General features: G+C 36.7%; 1 protein-coding gene across 1 annotated transcript in view; it reads right to left on the reverse strand.

Annotated features, from left to right (window-relative positions):
* The window catches only part of INTS9 (integrator complex subunit 9), a 102240-nt gene that overhangs the window by 58575 nt on the left and 18127 nt on the right, over positions 1–25538 (reverse strand). Inside the window, exons 2-4 of the mRNA XM_043565031.1 lie at positions 12304–12431; positions 3755–3815; positions 362–424 (exon numbers count right to left, since the gene is read on the reverse strand). Of these exons, the coding sequence (XP_043420966.1) occupies positions 362–424; positions 3755–3815; positions 12304–12431 (252 nt within the window). The remainder of the gene's footprint in view (positions 1–361; positions 425–3754; positions 3816–12303; positions 12432–25538) is intronic.

Genomic DNA, 25538 nt, shown 5'->3' on the forward strand with positions numbered 1-25538 from the left:
CAATTACCCACTGTAAGCAAGACTACAAACAGTATGGCTAATCTAAGACACAGGGATATAATTACAAAACTGAAAGGCTTGAGTTATTTCTGTATCATGCTCAGAACTATGCCCTGGTACAAGTGTCAGTGGGGATTATAGAAAGAGCTAGGAATACAAAAAGGAGAGTTAAATTTCTTACAGATAATATAAAAGGCTCCTAAATGATTATATTTTAGTTGCATGATAATGTGCCTGGAATAATAGATTCATTTCATTTTGAAAACAGAAAGCTAAGCCCCTTAAGATTATTTCTTGACTTCCATTTTGAGAGATGACAAGATATGCTTTGTTTCTACAATAAGAATCACTTTCATCTTACCTCTGGCAAGCAGAATTCAGGCACAGAATCCACAAATACATGACCTGAGCACTCTTTTAATTCCTAAAAGAAACCAAAAGGAAAAAATTCTAGGAAGAGATATCTAACAGATATAGCACCAAAGAAACTTCATCCCCAAACCAAACTTTCCATGAAGAATCAGACTGCTAGAGAGTTGGAGGGAAGTCGGAAGGTTATTCAGGCGAACTGCTTTCGTGTTTAGGCTCAGGGAGGTTAAGTGTCTTATGCAGGATAAAAAACGCTGGTTGGTGGCTGACTTGGGGCTTGAATGAGCATTTCTCGATGTCTCTTCAAGCATGTGTGGATATACGCTGCTTTCTAAATCACAATGCAGTGCTTCCCAAGTAATAGTTACATAGCCTATACCAGCAATATCAGAATCATCTGGGAACGCTGATGGAAGTAAAGATTCCTAGGCTCCATCAAGGGATTAGAAATCTGGATATGAGGCCTTGAAAGCTATATTTATAATAAGCACCTCTAATGATTTTGTCATGCAATCAGGTTAGGAGTCCTGGCCAAGGACAAACGACTTAGAGGCTTTTTCTCCTCCTACCAAGGATCGAGGGGTGAGGGACAAGGGGCAAGCAAGGAGGGAGATGAAGCGCAGAGGGTAGGGATTAAACCACCACCACTACTATCACCTCTGTGAACGTAACCTTTGTCCTCACGGAGCACACAATTCATTTGGGATTATAAACCACATGTATTTATTCAAAAGAAAAAAGTACACTTATATAGAAAGAGAATATAGTACAATTCCCTACTCTGCTTGTGCCCTACCATATTTAATATGTCTTAGTTTGAATTCCCTCATAAACAGACCTTGAGAAAATGGTGAGTGCAAGCTAACACGGAAGTGCTGAAAAAAGGGCAGGAGGATGGGCGCCCTGATGGGCGATCAGGGGAAAGGAAGGGGGCTGATCATGGCTATGTTACTAAGCTGTACCCCACTGTGGGCAGCTGGGACTTCTTCCCATGGGGAACTCTGAGAAATGGTGTGAAACACACACCTCGGAGTTACCCTCCTCAGAGGCAACGGATCTAGGATATTTATTTACATGGTAACTCCTGCATTTGTGCAGCTTCAGGGGAAAACTCTCCGGCAGACTCATCCAGGTATGGGCAGCTGAAATTATGACAGAGCAGCACACTGAAGAGGCACGAGGGGGCCACCTATGGGGTCTGCTACAAATGCCTCCAGAAAGACACTCGAGTGGCTATCTTCCCACATTATACTTGAAACTGAAATCTGTGGAGGATTTTTTGCTTCATCAAGGTCAAAGTCTTCTGTGACTTTATAAGGAAACCAGTAAAAGTGAGAATTTGCTCGACAGTTTGCTCTTTCCAGAAAAAGAAAAATACTGTTAGAATTTTGTTCCATCATGTTTTCATTAGTCATTGAACATGTATTTCTATATATTCATATACAAGTGTCTTTACACATGGGAGCTTGAATGGTTTTATTCTCAATCTTTATCCGAAATTAGGGTATTAACTATGCAATTCTCCTTTTGAATTTTACAGATCTTATATCAGAACCTTGACAGAAGGTTTCCTCCCCTTACCTTCCACAGTAAACTCTGGTTCCGGTTCCTCTCTTTATATGACTACCTTTTAAACAGTGAAACATTAAGCCAAAAACAGACTGAAAATAGTTCTTAATTACAATGTACCTGCTAGCTAAAAACAAATGAACAATTATGTTTAATGGGAGAAGACTCCCAACTCCCTTAGGATGAGGTTAAATATGATTAGAGACAAATCATGGGAAATTTCAAAGCCCTGACTGCTCTTAAAGTGGCTATGTAATCTTCTTCTCCATAATGCTACACATCAGGGCATGTCTAGCTCACATGACAGAGCCTCTTCTGACGCTTTCTGGCCTGGAGAAGCATATTTGCATTCCACGCACTTACAGTGCCCCTGTATTTTATTCACCACTCCCTTCTAATGAAATGCTCCCACATACACATGCAAGTCATTTTCGCTCACAATGCACTGGTAATGGGATGCTTCTGAGCCTTTCTCAGGGAATAATGATTTACAGCCAGCAGGAGAGTTAGGCTGAAATCAGGTGCACAGATTTCTGAATGTCACATAATTTTATAGTTGGCTATGAGGGAAACCTGGTTTCAAATTATGCATTTGCCTTGCACTGGAGGTTGGGGTGCAGTTACAGAAATTAATTCTGTAAATAAAAAGATCCCCTCTTTATTTAACAGTACCTATTACAAGAAGGAAATGCCTTATGCGGATGAGTCATTTTGAGGATCTTTAAATTTCTTTAGTCTTTCAATTGTGAAACTTGGGAGAGGAAGAATGATTTAGAGGACTGAGAACAGCATGGATGAGCTTCACAGTTTTTGACCCTCCTTTGCCTGTGATTTTTTTTTTAGGAGAAAAGGTGACTAGATTATAGTTTTAACATTTTTTGTACCTTTGGTCTCTCATTTATAAATTAACTGCCTAAAAACTGGTCGGAGGAAGGAATTATTGTGATGATAATCCAATGTCAAAAATTTAATAGCCTTGAAGAAAAAAGTTATTTAAGTCATTTACTGTAGGGCTAGTCCATGATTAAAGTCAGAGTAGGGCCCCAAATCCTAGATTCCTAGTTGTGTGCTCTCTTTTCATACCTATAAGGTTATCCATTCCAGGCTACCAGGAAAGGCTGGAGTGAGATCCTAGTTCATAGTTTGGAAGGCCCTCAATTTGAATTCATCCAAGATCATGTTACTCTCCCACTCCCCCAAGAACATTGCCTGGGAAGTTAAACACTGGCTTCATAGTCTGTTCCCCACAAGGCAGCAAGAGATCTGATCAGATGATGACACTGCCCTCCTGCAATCTTCCATGGCCTCTCCTCACCCAAAGAGTAAGAACCAAACTTTTTTCAAAGCCCCACCTTCCCTAAGCATGGATAGAAGCAGTTTAAAACTCACATACTTGAGGATTTTAAAGTCTTTTTTTTTTTTTTTTTTTAAAGTTTTACTCTTTCCAGTCATGGTGTCAGTCTAGCCTGAAAATAGAATGAATTGGATGGAACTCTCTATCAGTATTACCTTTGAAACTCTCATCGCAATTCTAAAAATAATAGTTTTCTTTCTGTGGTGATAAAATGTATTTGCAGCAGAAGTTTTTAGATTTTTACATACGAGCAAATTGGACCTGAATTTGAACACTGAGATTCCCTAAAAGGCTCTTAAAGACAATAATCACCAAGTACTGAAGACCCTACATGGATCTTGGGGTTTTTCTGAGAGAATATATTGAGAAAAAAATGAACCCATCAGTCACAGTACTATACGGTGGCTCTGGTGTGACAAGATGGCTTTCCACTGGGTATAGATATACTTCAGTTATCATTACCTTGTCCAAGAAAGCATTTCCATCCTTTAGGGACCAGCCAGGAAGATTAGACAGCCTGGGACTGCAAAACAAAGATAAAATTATCCTAAATCGATTACAGTCCTCAGTGATTTCATGGTGACTGTTATCATCTCCATAAAGTTAAAAACAGTTTGAAATTACTGGCAACAATGTCCACCCAAAATACTAATCAAAAAGATGAAAGAAAAATAACCACACTGTAGCAAGCTTAAGAATTATGTGGCGATGGAACATTAACAAGCCAAAGAATTTAGCACTCAACTGGGAAAATTAAAAGAATCCTATGCAAAATAATAAAGAGGAAAAAAGAAAGATGAGACACTAGAGCATTTTACAGTTTTCCAATTACTGCCCCTGACTTCACCCTGCTTGTGCCTGACAACAAGCCTGCGGGGAAGGCTAAACAGGATCATCATACTGTGGATGAGAAAACAGACTCAGAGGGGTCAGGTGCTCTGACAAGAACACTTAGCTGCCTATCAGTCTGAATTCACTGCAAATAAAAATACAGTACCTGAATTCTGGTCAAGTCCACATTCCACATTCACTGCTTATAAGTGGATTAGTCACTTTGCACCTGTGGCTTGGGTTTCCAAATCTGGAAAACGAACCTAGTTTTCCTGAGTGTTACAAAATGACAGCATAGGTGAGTAATTTCTAGGAGGTGAGGCTCGTTTCACGTGTAGGATACACTAAGAAAGTCTAGATTCAGAAATCATGCACTTCTGGCAATCTCAGGATTTAACTGTGTGCTATCAGTTGACTAGCAGAATTATGCTGAAGGCTGAAAATGCAAATACCTTAGGGAGAAATATGCTGGTTAAAAGAAGAACTTAATGATCAAGGTGTTAGGTGAAGAAAAGCACGTTGGGAGTACAAGTTGGGTGGCAACAGGATTTTAGCGCCTCCTCACAAAATTAGTCTGTAAAGTAAAAATTAAGGGCAAGGTAACAGTGTGGGACTAAAAGACTATAATCAGAAACCAAATTAATATACAGTCCCTTAGCCTCTTGCCAAATAGGTTTATCAAATTCTGACTTTGTAATTAGGTGAAAGAGAATGAAAATAAGAAACATAAATATTGTGAATATTTTCCAATCTTCTAGGAAAGGCTAAAAGCCTGAATAAAAATACACATGCATCTAATTTTAGAAAACAATAGGAATTTGGGGGATAACTATTAATTTTGAAGTAATTCAAAACTTACAGAGAAGTTGTGAGAATGTAAAGACTAGGAAGTCCCACATACGTTTTGCCTACATTCTGTTTACATTTTGCTTTGATTTACCAAAAAGTGAGAATTTTGATTTCATACTTGGGAATGAAAATTACTACTAGCAGAGTAAGTTTGGGTCATATAAGTTATACCTGATAAACTTGTTTTTTAAACTCTGGGAGTTTTCTGCACTAACCTCACAGAAAAATATTCCATCATTAGCTCTTTAATTCCCATCTCGTTTCAAAGTCACGTGTGTCTTCACTTATAGACTTATTTCTTGAAAAATACATTGACTGCCAGGTCAGATTAAAAAAACCAACCATTCAGATAAAAATGTAATGACAAAACAGTGTGAACCCTGTTCTCATTCTGTGCATGCTAGCTCTCTAAAGGAAGGTTGTAAATATTCACTTCCCTTTAAAAGTGAACTGAATCATAGGACATGCATTTTGTTTCCCATCAGACACACAGAAATCAGCCTTCAAATTACAGATAACTGATTCAGTTAGTTGTCTTCAACAAATGATCAGAATGGTACACTGCTTATCAGAGAAATTTGTTTGTTTGCTTATTTAGAGAGCGAGAGAGGGAGCAAGAGAGCAAGCAAGAGAGTACAAAAGCCAGAAAGGGGTGGAGGGAGGAAGGGAGGGGGAGGGGGAGGGGGAGTGAGTGAGACAGAGAGAGAGAGAGAGAGAGACAGAGACAGAGAGAACCTTAAGCAGGCTCCACACTTACAATGGAGCCTGACACAAGGCTCAATCCCATGAACCTGGGATCATGACCTGAGCTGAAATCAAGAACTAGACACTCAACCAACTGAGCCACCCAGGAGCCCAAAAATAACTTTTTTAAAAAGTAAAATTTTCAGATACTGTACTTTTTTTTTTTTTTAATGTTTATTATTTTGAGAGGGAGCAAGAGAGAAAAAACACAAGTCGGGGAGAGATACAGTGAGAGGAGAGAGGGAATACCAAGCAGGCTCCATGCTGTCAGCGCAGAGTTTGACATGGGGTGTGATCTCATGAACAGTCAGATCATGACCTGAGCTGAAATCAAGAGTCAGACCCATAACTGACTGAGCCACCCAGGTACCCCCCCCAACCTTTTTTATTTTTTTTAAGATTTTATTTTTAAGTAATCTCTACCAACGTGGGACTTGAACTTACAGCCAGCCCCAAGATCAAGAGTCACATACTCTACCAACTGAGCCAGCCAGGTGCTCCTAAGATCCTATAGTTTTAACTCTTGCTAAATACTTTTTTTACACATCAAAGCCTTCTATAAAACACCTGTGGTTATTCTGGATTTGAGAAATTGCCAGTAAATGGGAATGACTGCTCAAAGAGCATGGCCATGTTATAACAATAGTGCCAAAAATAAGGGCCACAGACGTGTCACCAAATGGCAAAGGGATGCTGACTACAGAGATGAAAATATTTACTTAATTAGTTCCACTCAGTTAATGACTAAATCATAAAGAGTCAGTACACTTTAAGCTACCAAAAGGGAAGGGACTTAGGACTTTGCTCTTAATGATTACAGAATTTGTATTAGTTAGTTAGTTAGTTATGTGCACAATGTGGGGGGAGGGACTAGTGGAGAGGGAGAGAAAAAATCTTAAGCAGGCTTCACACACAGCGGGGAGCCTGACACAGGGCTCCATCCCACCACCCTGGGATCATGACCTAAGCTGAAATTGAGAGCTGGACATTCAGCTGATTGAGCCACCCAGGGGCCCCTAAGTTTTTAAAAAAAAATTTTTTTTTACATTTATTTATTTTTGAGAAACAGAGTGAGACAAAGCGTGAGCGGGGGAGGGGCAGAGAGAGAAGGAGACACAGAAACTGAAGCAGGCTCCAGGCTCTAAGCAAGCAGTCAGCACAGAGCCTGATGTGGGGCTCGAACCCACAAACTGTGAGATCATGACCTGAGCCGAAGTCGGACGCTCAACCGACTGAGCCACCCAGGCACCCCCTAAGTTTTTTAAAGCAAGGAAAAAGAAGTGTCTCCATAGAAATATACCTTAATAAAATATGAGAGGTGAAGATATTAGATAAATTATGATTATAGATTAACACATCTTTGCATCCCCTATTTAATAATTTCTTAGAAAAGAATGCCATTAAAAATATTATAGTCGAGAAAAAACATGTATACAAGATCTTTTTCAGTATTTTATATTACTGACTGACAGCATTAAATTAGATTTAGGTGTACAATATATTGATCTGACAATTCTACATATTACTAAATGCTCACCATGAGAACTGTAGTCACCAGATTACCATACATTACAATATTAATGACTGTCCTTTTCGTCTCTGTGACTTATTTACTTAATAACTGGAAGTCTGTGCCTCTTAATCCCCTTCCCCTGTTTATTTAATTTTTTTTTTAAATAAGTAAAATATTATCGGGGTGTCTGGGTGGCTCAGTCGGTTAAGCATCTGACTCTTGATTTTGGCTCATGTCATGATCGTGGGATTGGGTCTCATGTTGGGCCCTGTGCTGGCAGCACAGAGCCTGCTTGGAATTCTCCTTCTCTCTCTACCCTCCCCCGCTCATTCTCTCTCTCAAAATAAATATTTTTTTAAGTATAAAAATTAGGTAAAATATTCCCATAAGTAAATAAATAACCCAAGGCATTTAAAAGTAATCTGTTACCTAACAAAATAGCAAAAGTTAGAATGAACATGGTATGCAATTCATTTTCCCCTTATACTTTTTCATTTTTCCAAATGCCTATTTTGAAATGTATTACTTTTATAATCAGAAAATAATCTAAGAGGCATGACTACATTCATTCATTCAAATAATATTTAAAAAAAGCTTACTCTGAGCCAAGTATACAAAGTGCACATAACAATGTACTGTAATGTAATGACAGTTCAAAATAAACCTTGAGTTTTAGGAGTTTGCTCTTTAGTAAAGCGAGATGGTAAACAGCAATTAAACAGAATAAAATAAAAGCATGATGGGGTAAGCAGAAGTGTTACAGGTTCACATAGGAAGGGCACCTTTGACAGCGTGTGGTGTTGTGGGAGAGCTGGGAATAGGAGTTAGGAGGTGAGGGTGGAGGAAGTGTTTCCATAAAAAGGGAACATGGAGGGAAGAACTTCAATATTTGGTGTAGTACTGTAGGAGTATTGTTCATCTTCACTCATTCATTAATGAATATTTATGTGTCAGGCATGCTGGTGATATGATGGTGAACAAAACATACCTGTCCCCAAGTTAGCAGGGAAGACAGACATTACAAGTAATCACACAAATAGAGAAGAAGATACTAAAAATGATGATGCAGGATGGTACAAAATTCCTTAAAGAGGGACTGGTCTAGGCAGCATCAAAAGACTTCTCTGGGTCTGATGACTGAGCTGAGATCTGGACAGTCCTAGATTCAAGGGGAAACTGGGCCAAGGGACAGGGTTGGAAGGAACAGAGAAAGACAAGACCCATATTTTCCTCCAGTAATTCTCACCAGCCTTTGGCATGGACATCTTACATAGAAGGTTATTCAAATGAAACTTCAAGAAGAGGCCCACACACTCTGTCCCCCTCACCCGACCAGAATACCATCTTTATGTCCTTCTTATATAGAAACTGAAGTCATAAATGACCTGAAACATGAGCTCCTGTGAAGTAGGCTCAGGGAAAGCAGGATGGGGCTGGGGGAGAAGAGCCTTTACGACTGACGGAAAAAATGAGTGTGACTGCTCCCGGGCAAGAAATATGATTTCTTTGAAACTAAAAGGAAATAAAAAGTAAGATACTAGAGGGGTAGGCATAAACCGTAATATACCAAGATGAACTTGGTATTCATCCTAAGAGCGATGAAAACCAGTGAAACGTTTTAAACAGGTGAGAGACAAGACTAGATGTATATTTCTACAAGACAATGTTGAAGAAAATTGATATCATGTGCATTCTGATAACGTATACCACCACTTGTGTGGTATTTCTATCAAAATAATCCTAACCTAATCATGCAGAGGTATCAGACAAATCCAAACTGAAAGACATTACATAAAATAATTAGCCTGTACTCCTAAAAATGGCAAGGTCATAAAGATAGACTGCAAAACTCTTCCAGATTAATGGAGACTGAAGACAAAACAACTAAATGAAATGTGTGATCTGCACTGGATCCTGGAACACTACTGTTATTCTTCTTTTTTGCTATAAAAGGCATTATACTGAAATATGAATTGGTGTAATTTGGGAAATACGAAGAAGGTAGACAGCTTAGATACTAGTATAGTGCCAGTGTGAGTTTCCTGATTTTGATAATTGTATTGTGGTTATGTAAAATAATTTCCTTTTTCCTAGAAAATAGGCCTCAAGTATTTAGGTGGTAAAGGAGCATCCTGTCTGTATCTTTCAAATGGGTCAGAAAAAGTTGTATGCATATGTATAAACAGAAAATTATAAAAGTACATATGATAAAATGTTAACAAGAGTAACTGGGAGATATTTGTACTATTCTTGCAACTTTTCTGTAAATCTGAAGTGATTTCAAAATGAAAAAGTTACACAAAAATGGCTCTGGATTCAGAAAAGGGCAAGATCAGAACTGAAGACACTGATGAGGAGGCCTTGGCAGTAATGCCTGTAAAATACGATAACACCTGCAGCAGAACTTAAAGAGAAGTAACTGGATTCGAAACTGTTTGAGAAGGTAAAACTAACAAGGCTTCATGAAAGACTGGATACGGGGAATGAGAAATAGTGGCATATCTAAGTTAACTCCCAGTTTTCTGGCTTTCAGAACAGCATGCCAGTCATTAAGATAGGGTACTATGGGGGATAACCAGGTCTGGGAGGGTCTTCTCTTCTGAACCATCAATTCATGAGCTGAGCTTGGGGCATGCTGAGTTTTGAAGTACCTCCAAAGCCACATCCAAGGAGAGAAACTCAGTAGGCATTTTGGGTTTATGAATCTGGAACTCAGAAGAGGATTACTAACTAAAGATACACATTTGTAGGTTATTGTTTAGATGGTAATCAAAGCCCTGAGCATTTAGGAAATTTCCTTGGTGGATACTCTGATGGCTAAGTACTGGATATCGAAGAATTCTGATATATGATTGTCAGTCAAAAAAAGATGAATCTCCAAGGTAGATAGAAGAGGAAGAGTTAGAGAAGAGGAGAACCAGGAATGCATTATGATGGAGGAGAACAATGCTGAATGGCCAAGTGGGGATGAGAACTGACAAACGTGCATCTAATGACACGAAGTCATTTGTGATTCTAGTGAGAGGTGTTCTGGTAGGTGGTGTGGGCACATAGACTGGAGAGGAGTTAGTAATGCTGAAACGGAAAGTGGAGTTGAGAGTAGGTTAAAAAAGGTTTTTTTAAATATTAAGTTAGAAGTAATTGAGCATAATTAAATGGGAAGAACTGAATCAAGATGGGAAGGTTCAAGATAAAGAAAAGATTATAATGAATAATGAAATCACACTTCAAGAGGGCAGGAATCCAGAGAAGATTCACTCATAGGACAAATCTTATACTGAGTAGCTACTACGTGCCAAGAAGTATTTTAGGCAAGGGGGATTCAGTGGTGAACAAAAAGATCCCAGCCCTTACAAAACTTTTAGTGGAGAAGACAGACAACATATAAACTAAATATGTATATATAATGTAAGGACAAGTGCTATGAAGAAAAATAAAGCAGGACGAAGGTCTAGGGAGGGACTGGGGATACTATTTTGGCCAACTGTATCTCTAAGGCTTCCGGCCTGAGCAACAGAAAACACTTTTTTTTTTAAGGAACTACATATGGGTTGCCAATCATCCCTCTAGTATAACTTCCCTCTGAGAGAAGAACAATGACAAAGGGGAAGAGAGAATAGAAGTGGATTCCAATGCTGAGCCAGGGCTGTGAGAACACAGAATTAGGTAAAGACAAAAGTGAACACGAAAGGGAAAATATGTAGCTAAAATTGCCCAATTCAGGACTGGAGCACCTAGATAATTCATGACTTCGCAGTGCATAGAGGCCGCCTCTTGGAAACTCTCATAGTACTTATATTTTGTTTTTTTAGTAATTATCACAAGTGTATAGTTGTTCTCTTAACACAAGTATAATGAAATTTTCAACTGTGGAATACTTTCTCTCCAACACAATGTAAGCTCCACGAGAAAAAGAAAGTGGTCTTGTTTAGATCTGTATCCCCTGCTCCAGTCCAGTGCAGATTCTTAATAAACAACAAACAAATGGACACTGTAATGTTTGGGGGATAAACAGGCAATAATATCAGGCTATTTTAGTATGAAATAACTTGTCAGTCACTTTTGTACAGAAATATACGTGATACCTACAATTTCTGAAACAGTTGTAAATATATATATAGATAGATAGTATCTGTGGATAATAAATGTATTTCTAAGTTTTAGGTGTGATTATAACTGAATTTTATCAGCTTTACACAAAATGTAATCTGGAATTATCTCTGTCCCCTTTACCTTATTGGTATTCCTTGTCTCAAAAAAACAAAAACAAAACCCAAAGACGGATTTTTAATTATACTTTTTCTAGATGGTCCAGGAGATTATCATTATGAATAATCATTGCATGCAGTGATATCTTCAGGAATGAGGTATATTAGATGGTTTACCTAGGCTGCTATGCTTTTAAGCTCTTAAATCTGTTTTAGATAGCTTTTCTGTCTCTCCTATGTGATACCACTTTTTATTACTGGGAGTATATTTGCTTATATAAGTTACCCACTTCTCTTATAAATTGCTGCTTCCAAATAACAGCAAACTGGGAAGCCGATTTCCATGACAAAGTATTAGTAAGAGTAAACACTGGTGACTATAGTCTTGAGATATCTGCTTTAAGACAAGGACTTTGGCTTCATATATGATTCTATGATATCTACAGCTGACAATTATGAATATAATCCATAGATACCTATCAAAAAGAAATGTCAGGCTCTATGATGTCAAGTCGCTGCAAAGGCAGTTAAATGGTTCTAAAATTCAATTCTTGGGCTCATCAGCTGACCATTTATCAGCTCTTATATGAATTAGCAAGAAAGATGAAATATACATGACCTCACTTGCATAGAGCAGTTGCAGGAACATTTTACAGAAGCTCAGAAGTTATAATAAAGAAGTCAATCAATAAATCAATACAACACTTTCCATCATCCCAGCCAAAGGAAATGATTCTGATAAAGAACATTTTTAGGGAACAAAGTAAACTAAGGACAACACACAAGGTACTAGTAATCTTTATGCTAATCGGTACCATTTTTTGAAAAACAAAATCTCATTTTGTCTCAGATGCAGCAGCACATACCTTTGAACAAGTGGCAAAGGAAGGAAATTGAGAGTGGAAGTCATGTCCAGTCCACAGTCCAACATAATAGTAGTTGATTTGAATTTGAGCACATTGCATGGTAAGGTTGGGTGCCCTGACAGGCAATACTGAAAGAAATAAAATCACTTTTATCAATAATCAGTTATAGAAAAAATCTAAGAAGTGATATAGTGAATTAAGTAGAATTGATCATTTTCTCTCATAAGAATAGCATGTAGATTCAGCTAACTTTCTATGCAGCTTCCTCCCTTTTACAGCTCTGGGTACCACTTCCCTCAGAAGCTCAAAAATCTCAGGTCATCCTTTTTCACAGAGTACCAAGTTCCATCTCAGGCAAACACAGTTTTGAAGAGACCAAAGTCATTCCAAGTAGAAGGTTTACAGGCTATAGTTATCTGTCCCACTCCCACACGACACTTCCAAATCTCTACTATCCCACTGCACCTAACTACTGCCTAACGCTGTGGAGGTCCATTAAATTCTAATCTGGATTCTCAAACTGTGCTATAGGTTAGGTTTTCTCCCATAAATAAGTGATTTTCCTCAAAGAGGAAATGATTGGGAAGGGTTAACAAGCAAGTATCAGTAAGGAGTTATGGCCCTTCCTTGTCAGAAGACAAGACTCAAAAGGACAAGTGACTGTCCTGATGTGCAGATTCTAAAGCAGGAGTGAGGGGCACCTACTCCCAACCAATCAACAGTCTCTTGCCTGTGGAAGCAGACCTCAAAAGTGAAAAGGGCACAACCCACAGTGGCATATTCCAAGGAGAGTGATGAGGCAAGACAATACACTGACCTCAAACATTTCTCATGTCTTCCTCGATGTAGTGGGGATGACAGATATGCCACAATGAAAATTATTTATATAGGATGTACTCTGTCACCTTTCATAATTCTACTACTGCTGTGAAGAAAAGAAATGGAAGAAGGAAAACACCTTTCCCCCCACCTTTAAAGTCATTCCGGAGAAGCCTGCCTTGAACAGCAAAGCCCAGAAATGGAAGGATCAACGTTCTTAATCCCTCAACAAGTAACATTCTCTCTTTCTGATTTCAGTACAAGCTCAACACAAGTCAGGGTAATGTGGCATCAATGCCTGGCCCCGCACAGACACAGTAGGTCAGGCTGCCTTTCTAGGTATTTGCTGCTCTGTTGGTTCTGTCACTGGATAAATTTCCCCCTTTTCTCCAGAGGATGTTACAGGGACTGACGATTTTTTAAAACTGCATGTTCTAAAAATGATAAGGACAAGAGCCAAGAAATTGTGGTTATTCTGCAAGCTTTTTTTTTTTTTTTTTATTCCAAGTTTATGTCTGGTGATTATATTTTCCAGACCAAACTTCACAACTCATGGTCTGAAATGGTACAAGATAACCTGCAATGAAAATATCACAAGTTATTTAAAATTGTAATTGTCCTAAAAAAGTCCAGGAAGTATGATTCGGGTAATTATACTTTACATAAGTACATTCTTTGACAGGTATCAGAATTACAGAAAAAATTGTCCTACTAATTAAGACAGAGCTATCCTTACCCCATCCTCCATCTGGTTCCCTATTGCTAGTTTGGTCTTTATCTCTTTATAAGAATTACTTGTTAAAGGTAAGCTATCTTGGGGCGCTTGAGTGGCTCAGTCAGTTAAGTGTCTGACTTCAGCTCAGGTCATGATCTTGTTGTTTGTGGGTTCACGCCCTGCATTGGGCTCTGTGCTGACAGCTCAGACCATGGAGCCTGCTTCAGATTCTGTGTCTCCTTCTCTCTCTGCCCCTCCCCTACTTGTGCTGTCTCCCTCTCAAAAATGAATATTAAAATACAAAAAGGTACACTACCTCAAAGCAAAGAGAAAATGTCATAATAAACTTGCCGCAAACATACAAACGATCTAATGAGAGCTTTCCTATAGTTCTACTTAAAAAAAAAAGTCATATTTAGAAAAAATTAAGAAGAAATAAAATGAAATGTATAATGGTTATTTCTTGGTGGGAAGATTATCGCATAGCTTTCTTCTTCCAGGATTCCACGTTTTTCACATGTTCAACAATGGCCACTTACTTTTTTTTATAATCAGATAAGAAAAGGATTACAACAAAACTGAAAAGTTTGCTGGCCATACTGAATGACAAAATCTTTTCTTCCTTCATCCTTAACTCTAAATTACAGATAACAAGTTACTCTAGAAGACTGACGTATAAAAGCTGCTGCTCAAAAGATTTCAGACAAAAGAAGTTAGCTGAAAGACTTTATATTTGCTCTTGTCATGCAAAGAGAAAGGTGAGGAACACTTTATAAGTGCCATAATTGAATGGAAGGAACATTTTCAGAGCATCTACTAAAGGAGTGCCAGACCTTGATCTCACTAGCTCCATTTTTATGGATGAGGAAATTGAGCTTTACAAAGTTTGAGCTACTTGTCTAAGAGCCAAAGACAGACACAGTAAGGTCCCCTGACTCCAAAGACTCTAGTCATGCTGTGCAAACTGCACTGCTCACTTCATGGGTCAAATGAGTCAGCTGAGACAGAGTGACTGGCCGAGGTTCATGCAACCAGTAAATGAAGCACCTGCAAGGTTCTTGAAGTCTGCCTGTGTCCAGTGATGCTCTCTGTGTGTTTTTTAACATGCAGCCTGCAACCACACAGCTTATAATCAAGCAGTTGTTATAATCTAGTGAGGGTTAGGAGACGAATACACAAAAACACTAGGTAATCATGTGATTTAAATCTTAAGGTTAGGAATAAATTTATATTACAAAAAGCTTGAAAAACAGCAGAAAGAAAAAATATTACACAGTTTTCTATTCCATCTTTTTTTCATATTTGTAAAGAATGTAATTTTTGTAAACATACTGCTGTGTGCTACTTTGACAACTCAAGATGCCTGTTTTCTTTGTGCTGCATCACACTTCATTTTTATTGGCTGCCTAAGTAAATATACCATGGTGTGTTTAATCATTCCTCTACTGACGAACATTCAGGGTTGCTTCCAGTTGCTCTATTACAAACATGGCTGTGGTGATCACTGTAGTGCTTATGGCTTTTTCCATATTAGACTATTTCTTTAGAGGATTCCCAGAAATGGCATTAACTAGGTCAAAAAATGTGAGCATTTTATGGCTCTTGAAATATGCTGCCAAAAGGCTTTCCAAAAAAGGCCGTACCTATTTACAATGACATCAGTTATATATCAGAAGATCTGTTTCACTGCTTATTCCCATCAGCATTATGGTCAAAACCATCTAGAAGCTATACTAAAATGAAGCTGAATGTTAATAGTAGCCATCTTAAAGCAATTACATGGCCCTCAAAAGGAAAGTCAACTACTTGATACAAGGTTTTAATTCTGAGAGGGAGTTTGGAGAAATGATTTAAAGCAGGGGGTCTGAAATAAGACTGCCTGGGCTCAGATCCTGGTTGAGCTCATTATTAACATGTGATTTGGGGAAAATCACTTCATTTTGCAAAGACTGAATCCTCCTATCTGTAAGATGCAGATAGACACTACCCTCCTTAAGTTGTGAGGTCTAAATGAATGGAAACAGTGCCTAAATGAATGGAAACAGTGTGTTTACTGCTAGTTACAGAACCATTAAGGGACTGAAAAGGCCACTTAATTTGGGGGGCCACCTAAATCGACAGCGTTTTAGAGAAGAAATTCTATTCTATAGTAGCATTCACTAATGTCTTAGATACTTGTTATCCCAGAAGAGTAGGTACAGTGAGTGAACAATTTTATAAATACCGTCTATTGCTAGTTTTCCCTCTAGTTAGATACAGTCACTACCAAGTACGTAAGTGAATATTCTAGCCAACATAAGGTTTCACAATTTTTTTTCTACCTTAATAAACACACACCAATGCTTTCATGTTAATTTTATTTCTAGCTAATACCAAAGCTGCAGGTTTTTCTGTGTAATGATTTATTATCAATACTTCATTGTCTGCCTGTTGATCCCTTTTTTTCCACTGAATAAATAGAATGTGGTTATAGAACATATATGTTTAACATATATAAACGTTGTTTATATTTTTGGATAAAAATTTTATCAGTTATACACACTATATATCTTTCCCATTTTTTTTTTACTTTCATTAAAAAAATTATGGAAAATCCCAAATATACAAGTAAGCAAAACTAGTATAATAAACTCCTATTACTCAACTTGGATATGTTTAACAACTATCCTTATTCTGCCTTTGCTGCTTTCCTTCTGATACTGACACATTTCAGAAGAATAGCTATTATGGTGACAAACCTAACTGATCTCTGAAAATAGATTTTTGTAAATAGTCCTAAATTGATCTCTTATCCACAACAGGGACAAAAACCTAAGTCCATTTTCCTCAGGGTCCTAGCAAAATTCATTAAAGGTGATTCCTTTCACCTTTAAGTTATTCTTGGTTTGTAAGTTACACCTCCAAGTTCTGTAATATGTTATATATATATTTTAAAAAAAAATTTTTTTTAATGTTTTATTTATTTTTGAGACAGGGAGACAGAGTATGTACAGGGGAGGGTCAGAGAGAGGGAGACACAGAATCTGAAACAGGCTCCAGGCTCTGAGCTGTCAGCACAGAGCCCGATGCGGGGCTCAAACTCACAGACTGCGAGATCATGACCTGAGCCAAAGTCGACCGCTTAACCAACTGAGCCACCCAGGCGCCCCTGTAGTTATATCTTTGAAGCCTCTGTTCTATTCCCTGGTCTTGTTTTTCATTTTTAATACCAATGCTGTAACATTTATATTTTGTAATATTTTCAAGTAAATTAGAATGACTAGACTTCTAAAGACTCATGTTCCCCAAAGATGTCAATGGAGGCTACTTCATTCAATCTATATGTGAATTTACAGAATGCTGCCATTTTATTATACAATAACATTTCTCAAGCCAGGAGCAATGCAGTGTTTTTTTCTTCTATTAATTTTATTTTTTCTTCCTTTACAATTTAAAATATTTTCCCTTGGGGCGCCTGGGTGGCTCAGTCGGTTAGGCCTCCGACTTCGGCTCAGGTCATGATCTCATGGTTTTGAGTTTGAGCCCCGCGTTGGGCTCTGTGCTGACAGCTCAGAGCCTGGAGCCTGCTTCGGATTCTATGTTTCATTCTCTCTCTGCCCCTCCCCCACTTGTGCTCTATCTCTCAAAAATAAATAAATGTAAAAAAAATTTTTTTTAAATATTTTTCTTTAGTACATAAGCAACTATTCAATTATCAATAATGTTAAGTATATTTTGCTTTTCAATTTTTTTTAACTTTTTAAAAAATTATTTATTTTTTAGAGACAGAGAGAGAGCATGAGCGGGGGAGGGACAGAGAGAGAGGGAAACACAGAAACACAGAATCTGAAGCAGGCTCCAGGCTCCAAGCTGTCAGCACAGAGCCCGACACAGGGCTCAAACCTACGAAACCATGAGATCATGACTTGAGCCAAAGTTGGATGATCAATTGACTGAGCCACCCAGGCTCCCCTGCTTTTCAATTTGTACTTATGTTCTCAGTTTTATTGTTCTGTTACATTTTAGAAATTTCTGCTGTTAAATGTACAGCTGATTACAATATGCACTCAGGCGAGGGCGCCTATGTGGCTCAGTCCATTAAGTGGTTAACATTATATAAATCAGACTTCAACACTCTCAAAGCAATTGGCTCAAGCTCCTTGCAGAGACCATCTTCCTTATTGACTTCTTGAGCAAGTGAATGATACTTTTCTAGTTCTCCTTTCACTTAGGCACATAGCCCTTTGGAGGTTTCAGATTACTGACTGTGAAATACGTGTTTCTGAATATTACATCTATTACTAACAAGACTCAGATCACAACCTCAGGTTTCAGCAGTTCTAATACTTTCAAAAGCTGCTACGAAGGCAAAATAACAACTGGCCAAATTAACCTCACAGAAATCTTCAAAAGCAGTATGAATTACTGTAGACTTCATAAAACAAAACCAGAAAATTTAACAAATTAGTACATTTGGTACACTTGGCAATTTGGTCATAGCAAACTGAATTTTAGAGAATTGGCTGTCTTCTGCAGAAAGAATCATGGACCAAAATATCATATATGTTCTTCTACTTCCTAGTGTTGTTTAAAATAACAATATACACAGTTATTTTGATATGGTGTTTTTTGCAGTGTAAGGCACTCTGTAAAAACTTTATATTTAACTTCTTTAATCCTCTCAAGAAAGTTATGAGGTAGGAAGTGTATTCCTATCTTACAAATGAAGAAAATGAGACACAGAGATTATGAAATTTGCACATGTTCCCAAAGTTGTAAGAGCTGTATCAGGACTCGAATGCAGGACAGTGAGATCCAGAAAGAGTACACTTAACCACCATGGCATTTCATGTAACACAGAGAAAAAAGAATCATCAGAGATTTAAAAAAACAAGTTTTTTTTTTTTTTTTGGCAGAGATAATGTGCTCTAAAAGGACACAATGTGAATTGATAAGAACATAGACTGAATTTATAATCTAGTTGAGAACAAAGAAAATTAGTTAGCTGGCTAATGTAAGATAAAGCAAAGATCCCAAGTAAATCACAATATTAAATTAGTCTATAATCCATCATAACAGAAATTTTCTTTTGTTGGGTGTTCTCTTCCGTTAAAAAAAAAAAAGTATTAGGATTCTTTCACTGTAAAGTAGTTTTGCTCTGAAATTACTTTTCATTATCTTTAATGTAAACTATAACTTTAGGTTGAATTAATGCCAAAAGCTCTTTGATATTGTTTGGGACAATTGCACAGCACTATAAATGAACTGCTTTTTATAGGCAATTGTGTTAATGAAATAAGTTATAAATGATATCACCATTTATTTCCTTTTTCTCCTTTGTCTACTTAACTAAGTCATATATTCATTATGGAGATCTATGAGCAAAGAGGAAACAGGTTTAGTTTGCTTTTCTCCCTGGCAGTGAAATAAAGAAGTGACTTTCGTTGCTTCTGATTCAAATACAATATTAAAAAAAATACTTTTAGCCAATTGATTTTTGTGTAATGGTTTTGCTTCCTGGTACAACATTAGAAAACCTATTAATATAATTCAGATATAAACGAGTATAGGAAAAAACAAATCTCAATAGATTCAGAAAATATATTTGAAAACCACAACATTGATTCTAGGCAGAAACTCCTAGCAAACTATAAATGGAAGGGTATTTCTTTAATTTGATAAAAGGTTCATAACCAAATCCTTTATCATAGTGATGAAGTACACAAAACTTATAGTCAAGAACAAAACAAGGATACTCACTATGACTGCTTAAATTCAACACTATACCTGGAAATGCTATATAATGCAATAAGACAAGAAAACTAAAAAAGATGATTAGAAATGGAGAAACAAAAAGTCATTGTTCCCAGTTGATATGATTAAAAGACACTCTGAAAACAAACTATTACAGCTAATAAGAGAGTTCATCAAGGTTGCTGGATACAAAAATCAAAGTACCAAAATTAATTGAGTTATTTTATTTATTTTTTATTAAAAAAATTTTTTTTAATGTTTATTTATTTTTGAGAGAGACAGAGTGTGGAGCAGGGCAGAGGCAGACAGAGAGACACACAGAATCTGAAGCAGGCTCCAGGCTCTGAGCTGTCAGCACAGAGCCCAACATGGGGCTCGAATTCACAAACCATGAGATCATGACCTGAGCTGATGTCAGACGCCCAACCAACTGAGCCACCCAGGCGCCCCTTAATTAAGCTATTACATGCCAACAATAAACAATTAGTAAAAAGTAATAAGAGTTAAAAATTAGAATACCATTTATATGGCAAAAATTTAAATGCACCATAAAAGTAAAAAAGTGTAAAATCTTTACCAAAAAATTTTATAAAACTCTTGTCAGAGATAATATTAATTGGAAAGGAAAATAAACTTTTGCAAAAATAGCAGTTCTCACTACTTTTTTATAGAGTTTAAGAATCATATCAAAGAGTCAAGGGCTAAGATTACCTAGGAAAAAACTAAAGACCAATGATTAGTGAAGAAGACTTAAATTTTCTGATATTACAACTTAACTATAATGTCATTAACAGTAGGATGCTGAACTGTGATAGTTAATGGACAAATGAAATAGAAATAAACAGTCCAGCAAACAGACACATATCCAGGGCTTGCCATATGATAAATGTGGCATTTCTAATATATAATGCTGGGGAAGTTTGCAACCCATCTGAAAAAACTTACTTCATACCATACACAAAAATTAATTCCAGATGACTTAAATACTTAAGGTACAAAGGCAAAAAATTTAAAACTTTTAGTGAAAAATAAAAAGAGGGTAAGTTCTTTACTACCCTAGGGTAGTGGAGACTTTCTTCAGAGACAAAAAAGTACAAATAAGACAAAGATTAAGAAACCTGACTACAGTACTTTAAAATGAAAATCTTCAGGGCGCCTGGGTGGCTCAGCAGGTTGTGTCCAACTTTGGCTCAGGTCATGATCTTGTGGTCTGTGAGTTTGAGTCCTGTGTCAGAATCTGTGCTGACAGCCCAGAGCCTGGAGCCTGCTTCAGATTCTGTCTCCATCGCTCTCTGCCCCTCCCCCGCTCTCGCTTGCTCTCTCTCTCAAAAATAGACATTAAAAAATTAATAAAGTAAAATGAAAATATTCAAAAGACACCATTAACAGAGTGAAAACACAACCCAGAGATTGGGAGAGGATATTTCCTACACGTGTTAATAAAAAAGCACTAATAAACTAATAACTAATAAGTTATTGCTAATAACTTCACTAGTGCTTTTTATTTGTAACCTATTCAGTATAAAAAATTCATATAAATCAACAAAAAAAGATTTAAAAACCCAATAGAAATGAGGAAACAAGAGTGGGCAATAAATGTAGATATAAAAAGCTCAAAATCACTAGAATCAGGGAAATGCAAAATAAGATGATAATGAGCAAATGGACTAATGATGCTAAGTACTGAAGAGAATATAGCAAAAATGGAGTATAAATTGGTGTAACTCTCAAGAATTTGGCAATACTAATAATATTGAATACATACTTTAAATATACTAAGCTAATAAAGGCATGTATAGGTATGATGCACATCAACTTGAGGAAAGTAGTAAGGGAGGAAAAGCAAAGGTTGGTGATTTTAACCTTAGATATAACTATGTCTTTAAAAAGGGGTTAAGGGGAGCAAGGAGATCTGGTTTTTTAAAAAAGGCAAACTATTTACAACTATTTAATATTAGTAACAAGTGCTAAGGTGTCTTTTCTGTATTGTTACCAGAAACTTCCGCAGACACCAGAATTATTTAATTATACCTTTCCTACCATTGTCAAAATCTGTAGTGCTGTTTTCCTTATGACAAAAGTCTCATGGTACAAGATATGGCCTTGGGCAGGGGGAAAGGAAAGAAATAAAGATAACTCCCAGATTTTTAGCCTAAAATTTTGAGATTATGTTAGTGCCTTCAGTGAACTCCTTGATGCTTCCTAGTCTTATGAAGTTTAGTAAAACACTTCCCTAACAAGATTTGGCAAGGCTTTATAATTTTACAAGAAGTTTTTCAAGTGATGTTGAGCGTTATTTAATTACCAGAAATGTTATATTAATATGATGGCTATATTTATAAGATATACATATTCATAAAAATACACAGTAATGCTGACACTTGAAAAGGAATTCTAAAAATAAAATTAGACCACAGCTCAGAAAAGGAGTAGCAACTGGAAACTTCACTGTATGAATTACCTTCACAAACAATAAGAATTACTGACAAATATTTTCTATCCAGTATTTAATTAGTCCTTTCCCAACAACTGAATAAATGTTATTGATACTAACTTGACTGTCAAGGCCCAAGATCACACAATTAATAACAGACTGAATGTGCACTCAAACCAGCACAAGTTCTAACTGCTTTCTCTTAAATCTTTCCACTAATATACTAGTAGGAAACCTATGATAGTGTACTATATTAAGAGCAATATATTTAATATGGATAGGAAAAAAACTTAAGAATCTTAGAAACAAAAGTGACTATAATTTGTTCTAGTCATCTTTTCCCTCAATATTGCTTTCCTGTTGTACCACTAACCCTTGCTAGCTTACTTCTAAGGCAGACAGCTTGGGATTAAGACTACTGACTTACTGACTACTAATTAAGACTACTGACACTGTCATTTCTATATCCCTGAGAAGTTGTACCCTAGTGCATTTTAACATTAAAAAATATATTTCCTAATGATAAAATCTACAGATTAAAAAAAAAAATTTAATTCTTTTTCCCAGCCTTGCTTATGTTCATTGGACTCTTAGCTTCCATAAAAATCATAAAATATTGAGGTTAAAGGGGCCTTTAAACTTGGAATGGATCATAGAACTAAATGTAAGAGATAAAACAATAAAAACTTCTGGGAAGTACATGCAATATAAATACATACATAATTTTTAATTTTCTAGTAGGCAAATTAAGAAAGTAAAAGGAACAGGTGAAATTAATTTTAGTACTATATTTCATTTAACCCAATATATCTAAATTTTCAACATAGAATTGATATAAAATATTAACGAGACATTTTTACATTACTTTACGGTACCAAGTCTCCAAAATCTAGTGTTAACATTATACTTGCAGCATATTTCAATTCAGATGATAAATTTTCATCTGAAATACTTAGTATGTACTGAGACTTCATAAAACTTACAGTTGAAAAAGTAGATCCACATACTCAAGTTCTTCCAAACATACTTAAAATTTTCTCAATAATTGAATTATCAGCTTTTATTAAAATTTTTTTTAAACATTTATTCGTTTTTGAGAGAGAGAGAGACACAGACAGACAGAGTGTGTGCAGGGGAGGGGTAGAGAGAGAGGGAGACACAGAATCTGAAGCAGGCTCCAGGCTCTGAGCTGTCAGCACAGAGCCTGATGCAGGGATTGAACCCACGAACCGGGATATGATGACCTGAGCCGAAGTCATCTGACTGAGCCGAAGCTCAACTGACTAAGCTACCTATGTGCCCTGAGTATCAGCCTTTAAAGTTTAATTAAAATACATTTTAAATTTCAGTTCCTTAGTCATAATAACAACTTTGTGTTTAATAGCCATATACCGCTGGTGGATACTCTACTGGACAGGGCGACTCTAGTAAAACAGAGGAAAATCTTTGTGCTTTAGGTTAGCCAAAAATTTTAGATTAGACACAGAACAAGAACCATAACAGAAAATCTATAAATTGAACTCAATTGAAACTTGAAACTTTAGTTCTTCAAAAGACACTCTTCAGAAAATGTAAGATAACTCAGACTGGGAGAATATACTTGCAAAACACGTATCTCATAAAGAACTTGAAAGCAGAAAATAAAATAAAATAAAATAAATAAAATAAAATAAAATAAAATAAAATCCTTACAACTTCAAATCTTTTCAAATGAAAAGATGCTCAATATTAGTCCTTAGAGAAATACAAATTAAAACCACAATAGGATACCACTACACTTTTACTACAAGGGTCAAAGTGAAAGACTGACCAGAGCTGGCAAGGAGGCTGAGCAACTCGAAATTTCATATACTACAAGCATAATGTTTTTGAGATTCATCCTTCTTGTTGCTCTCAGCAGGTCATTCCCTTTTATTGCTAAAAAGTATTCCAATGTATGGATGTACCAGAATTGGCTTGTGCATTCACAAGCTGATGGACATTTGGGTTGCTGTTCCAGTTTTTGCCAAGTATTAATAAAGCAGTTATAAGACATTTACATTATAGGTTTTTGTAGGGGCATATAATTTCATTTCTCTTGGGTAAATACTTAATAGTGACATTTCTGGGTTATATGTTTAACTTTATAAGAAACTACCAAACTGTTTTCCAAAGTAGAAATTTATTTTTAGCTTAAAAAAAAAAATCAGTCAGATTTTATTGCTGGGCTGTGATTAGTTCTAGGCATAAAGTATTAGTTTTTAACTTTGCCTCTAATTTGTTATTAGTCCAAATCCCTAAATTCTCTGGGCCTCAAATTTCTTTACCTGATGAATGAGACTTAATTAGATTATTTCTAACCTCTCTCTTAACGCAAAAATGTTCCTTTTCATCATTCCATCATTTCCCTGGGTGGACCGAACCCTCACTCTTTTATATAACCTGTCATCAAGATGTGTTTATACCACTGTGTTGTTTACAATTGACTTTCTGAAAACATAATACACAATTTATAAGATCATCTAGTCCAAATACCTCTTTGAAAAATGAGGAACCTAGCTCTTAACAGGGCTTGTGAACTTTCTTTGAACCAACACCCCTGAGTGTACATGCACTTGTTGCCATGGATAGTTACAGCTCACTAGGAGATACTCTATGCCCCAATAGAGATGTATAAGATTCTTAGTGCCGCAGGGAAAGAGAGCACACTTTATTGAGAATCTCCACCTTGTACCACACCATCCTGAGTTAAAAATGGTTACCGCTGAGCCAAATTTGCCTAATTTGGAACTATTACCCCTGCTAAGAATTTTCGGCAAGGCTCTCCAACACTCAGAGATTTCTATAAATACATCTCAATTTTATTTGGTAATCTTGCACTTTCTTTCGCTTTCCATCTTGATTCTATCTTGCAGGAGAGCTGTTAAATGTGCCAATCATACTCACTGTCAAGCTGACTACACAGCTGGATAGAGGGATAATTTTCCATTTGAGCAGAGAATCTGCAGCATGCATGGTGAACACAGTGAAACCACTTTCTGGTTGGAGAATGGCTAGATAACACACACAGCTGGGGAATTGACACTTATGGCTGCTCCTTCATGCTTATCCTCTTCTCTGACTTGACTCTTCAGTAAATGCATAAAGCAGCGGAGAGTGGTCATAGAAAGAAAACAGCCCAACTTAAGTTCAGGAAGGGTGGGAATGTTGGCAGTCAATATTAAAGAGAGAGGGAAAATAGGCAGGAGTTGGCTTGGGAGCAAACATCATTGGCTGTCTGGTACGAGAACTTTAATATGTTACAAAGTAATTAGAGTTGATGGTAAAGAAATTCACAGAGCTACGCACATGACCTCATTTATGTAAATATATAGATGTAATTAAAAAAGACTGAGCGCATATACCAAACTGGTAAAAGTGGTTACTGCAGGGGAGAGGGTGGTTGACAATACTGCAACTTTCACTTTCTACTTTAGCTACTTCTTGTACACTCTTGAGTTCTTTTTAAATTTTTATTTTTGGTGTTTATTTTTGAGAGAGAGAGAGAGAGAGACA

Source organism: Prionailurus bengalensis, chromosome B1 (genome assembly GCF_016509475.1).
Source record: "Prionailurus bengalensis isolate Pbe53 chromosome B1, Fcat_Pben_1.1_paternal_pri, whole genome shotgun sequence".
In the NCBI taxonomy this organism is placed as follows: domain Eukaryota; kingdom Metazoa; phylum Chordata; class Mammalia; order Carnivora; family Felidae; genus Prionailurus; species Prionailurus bengalensis.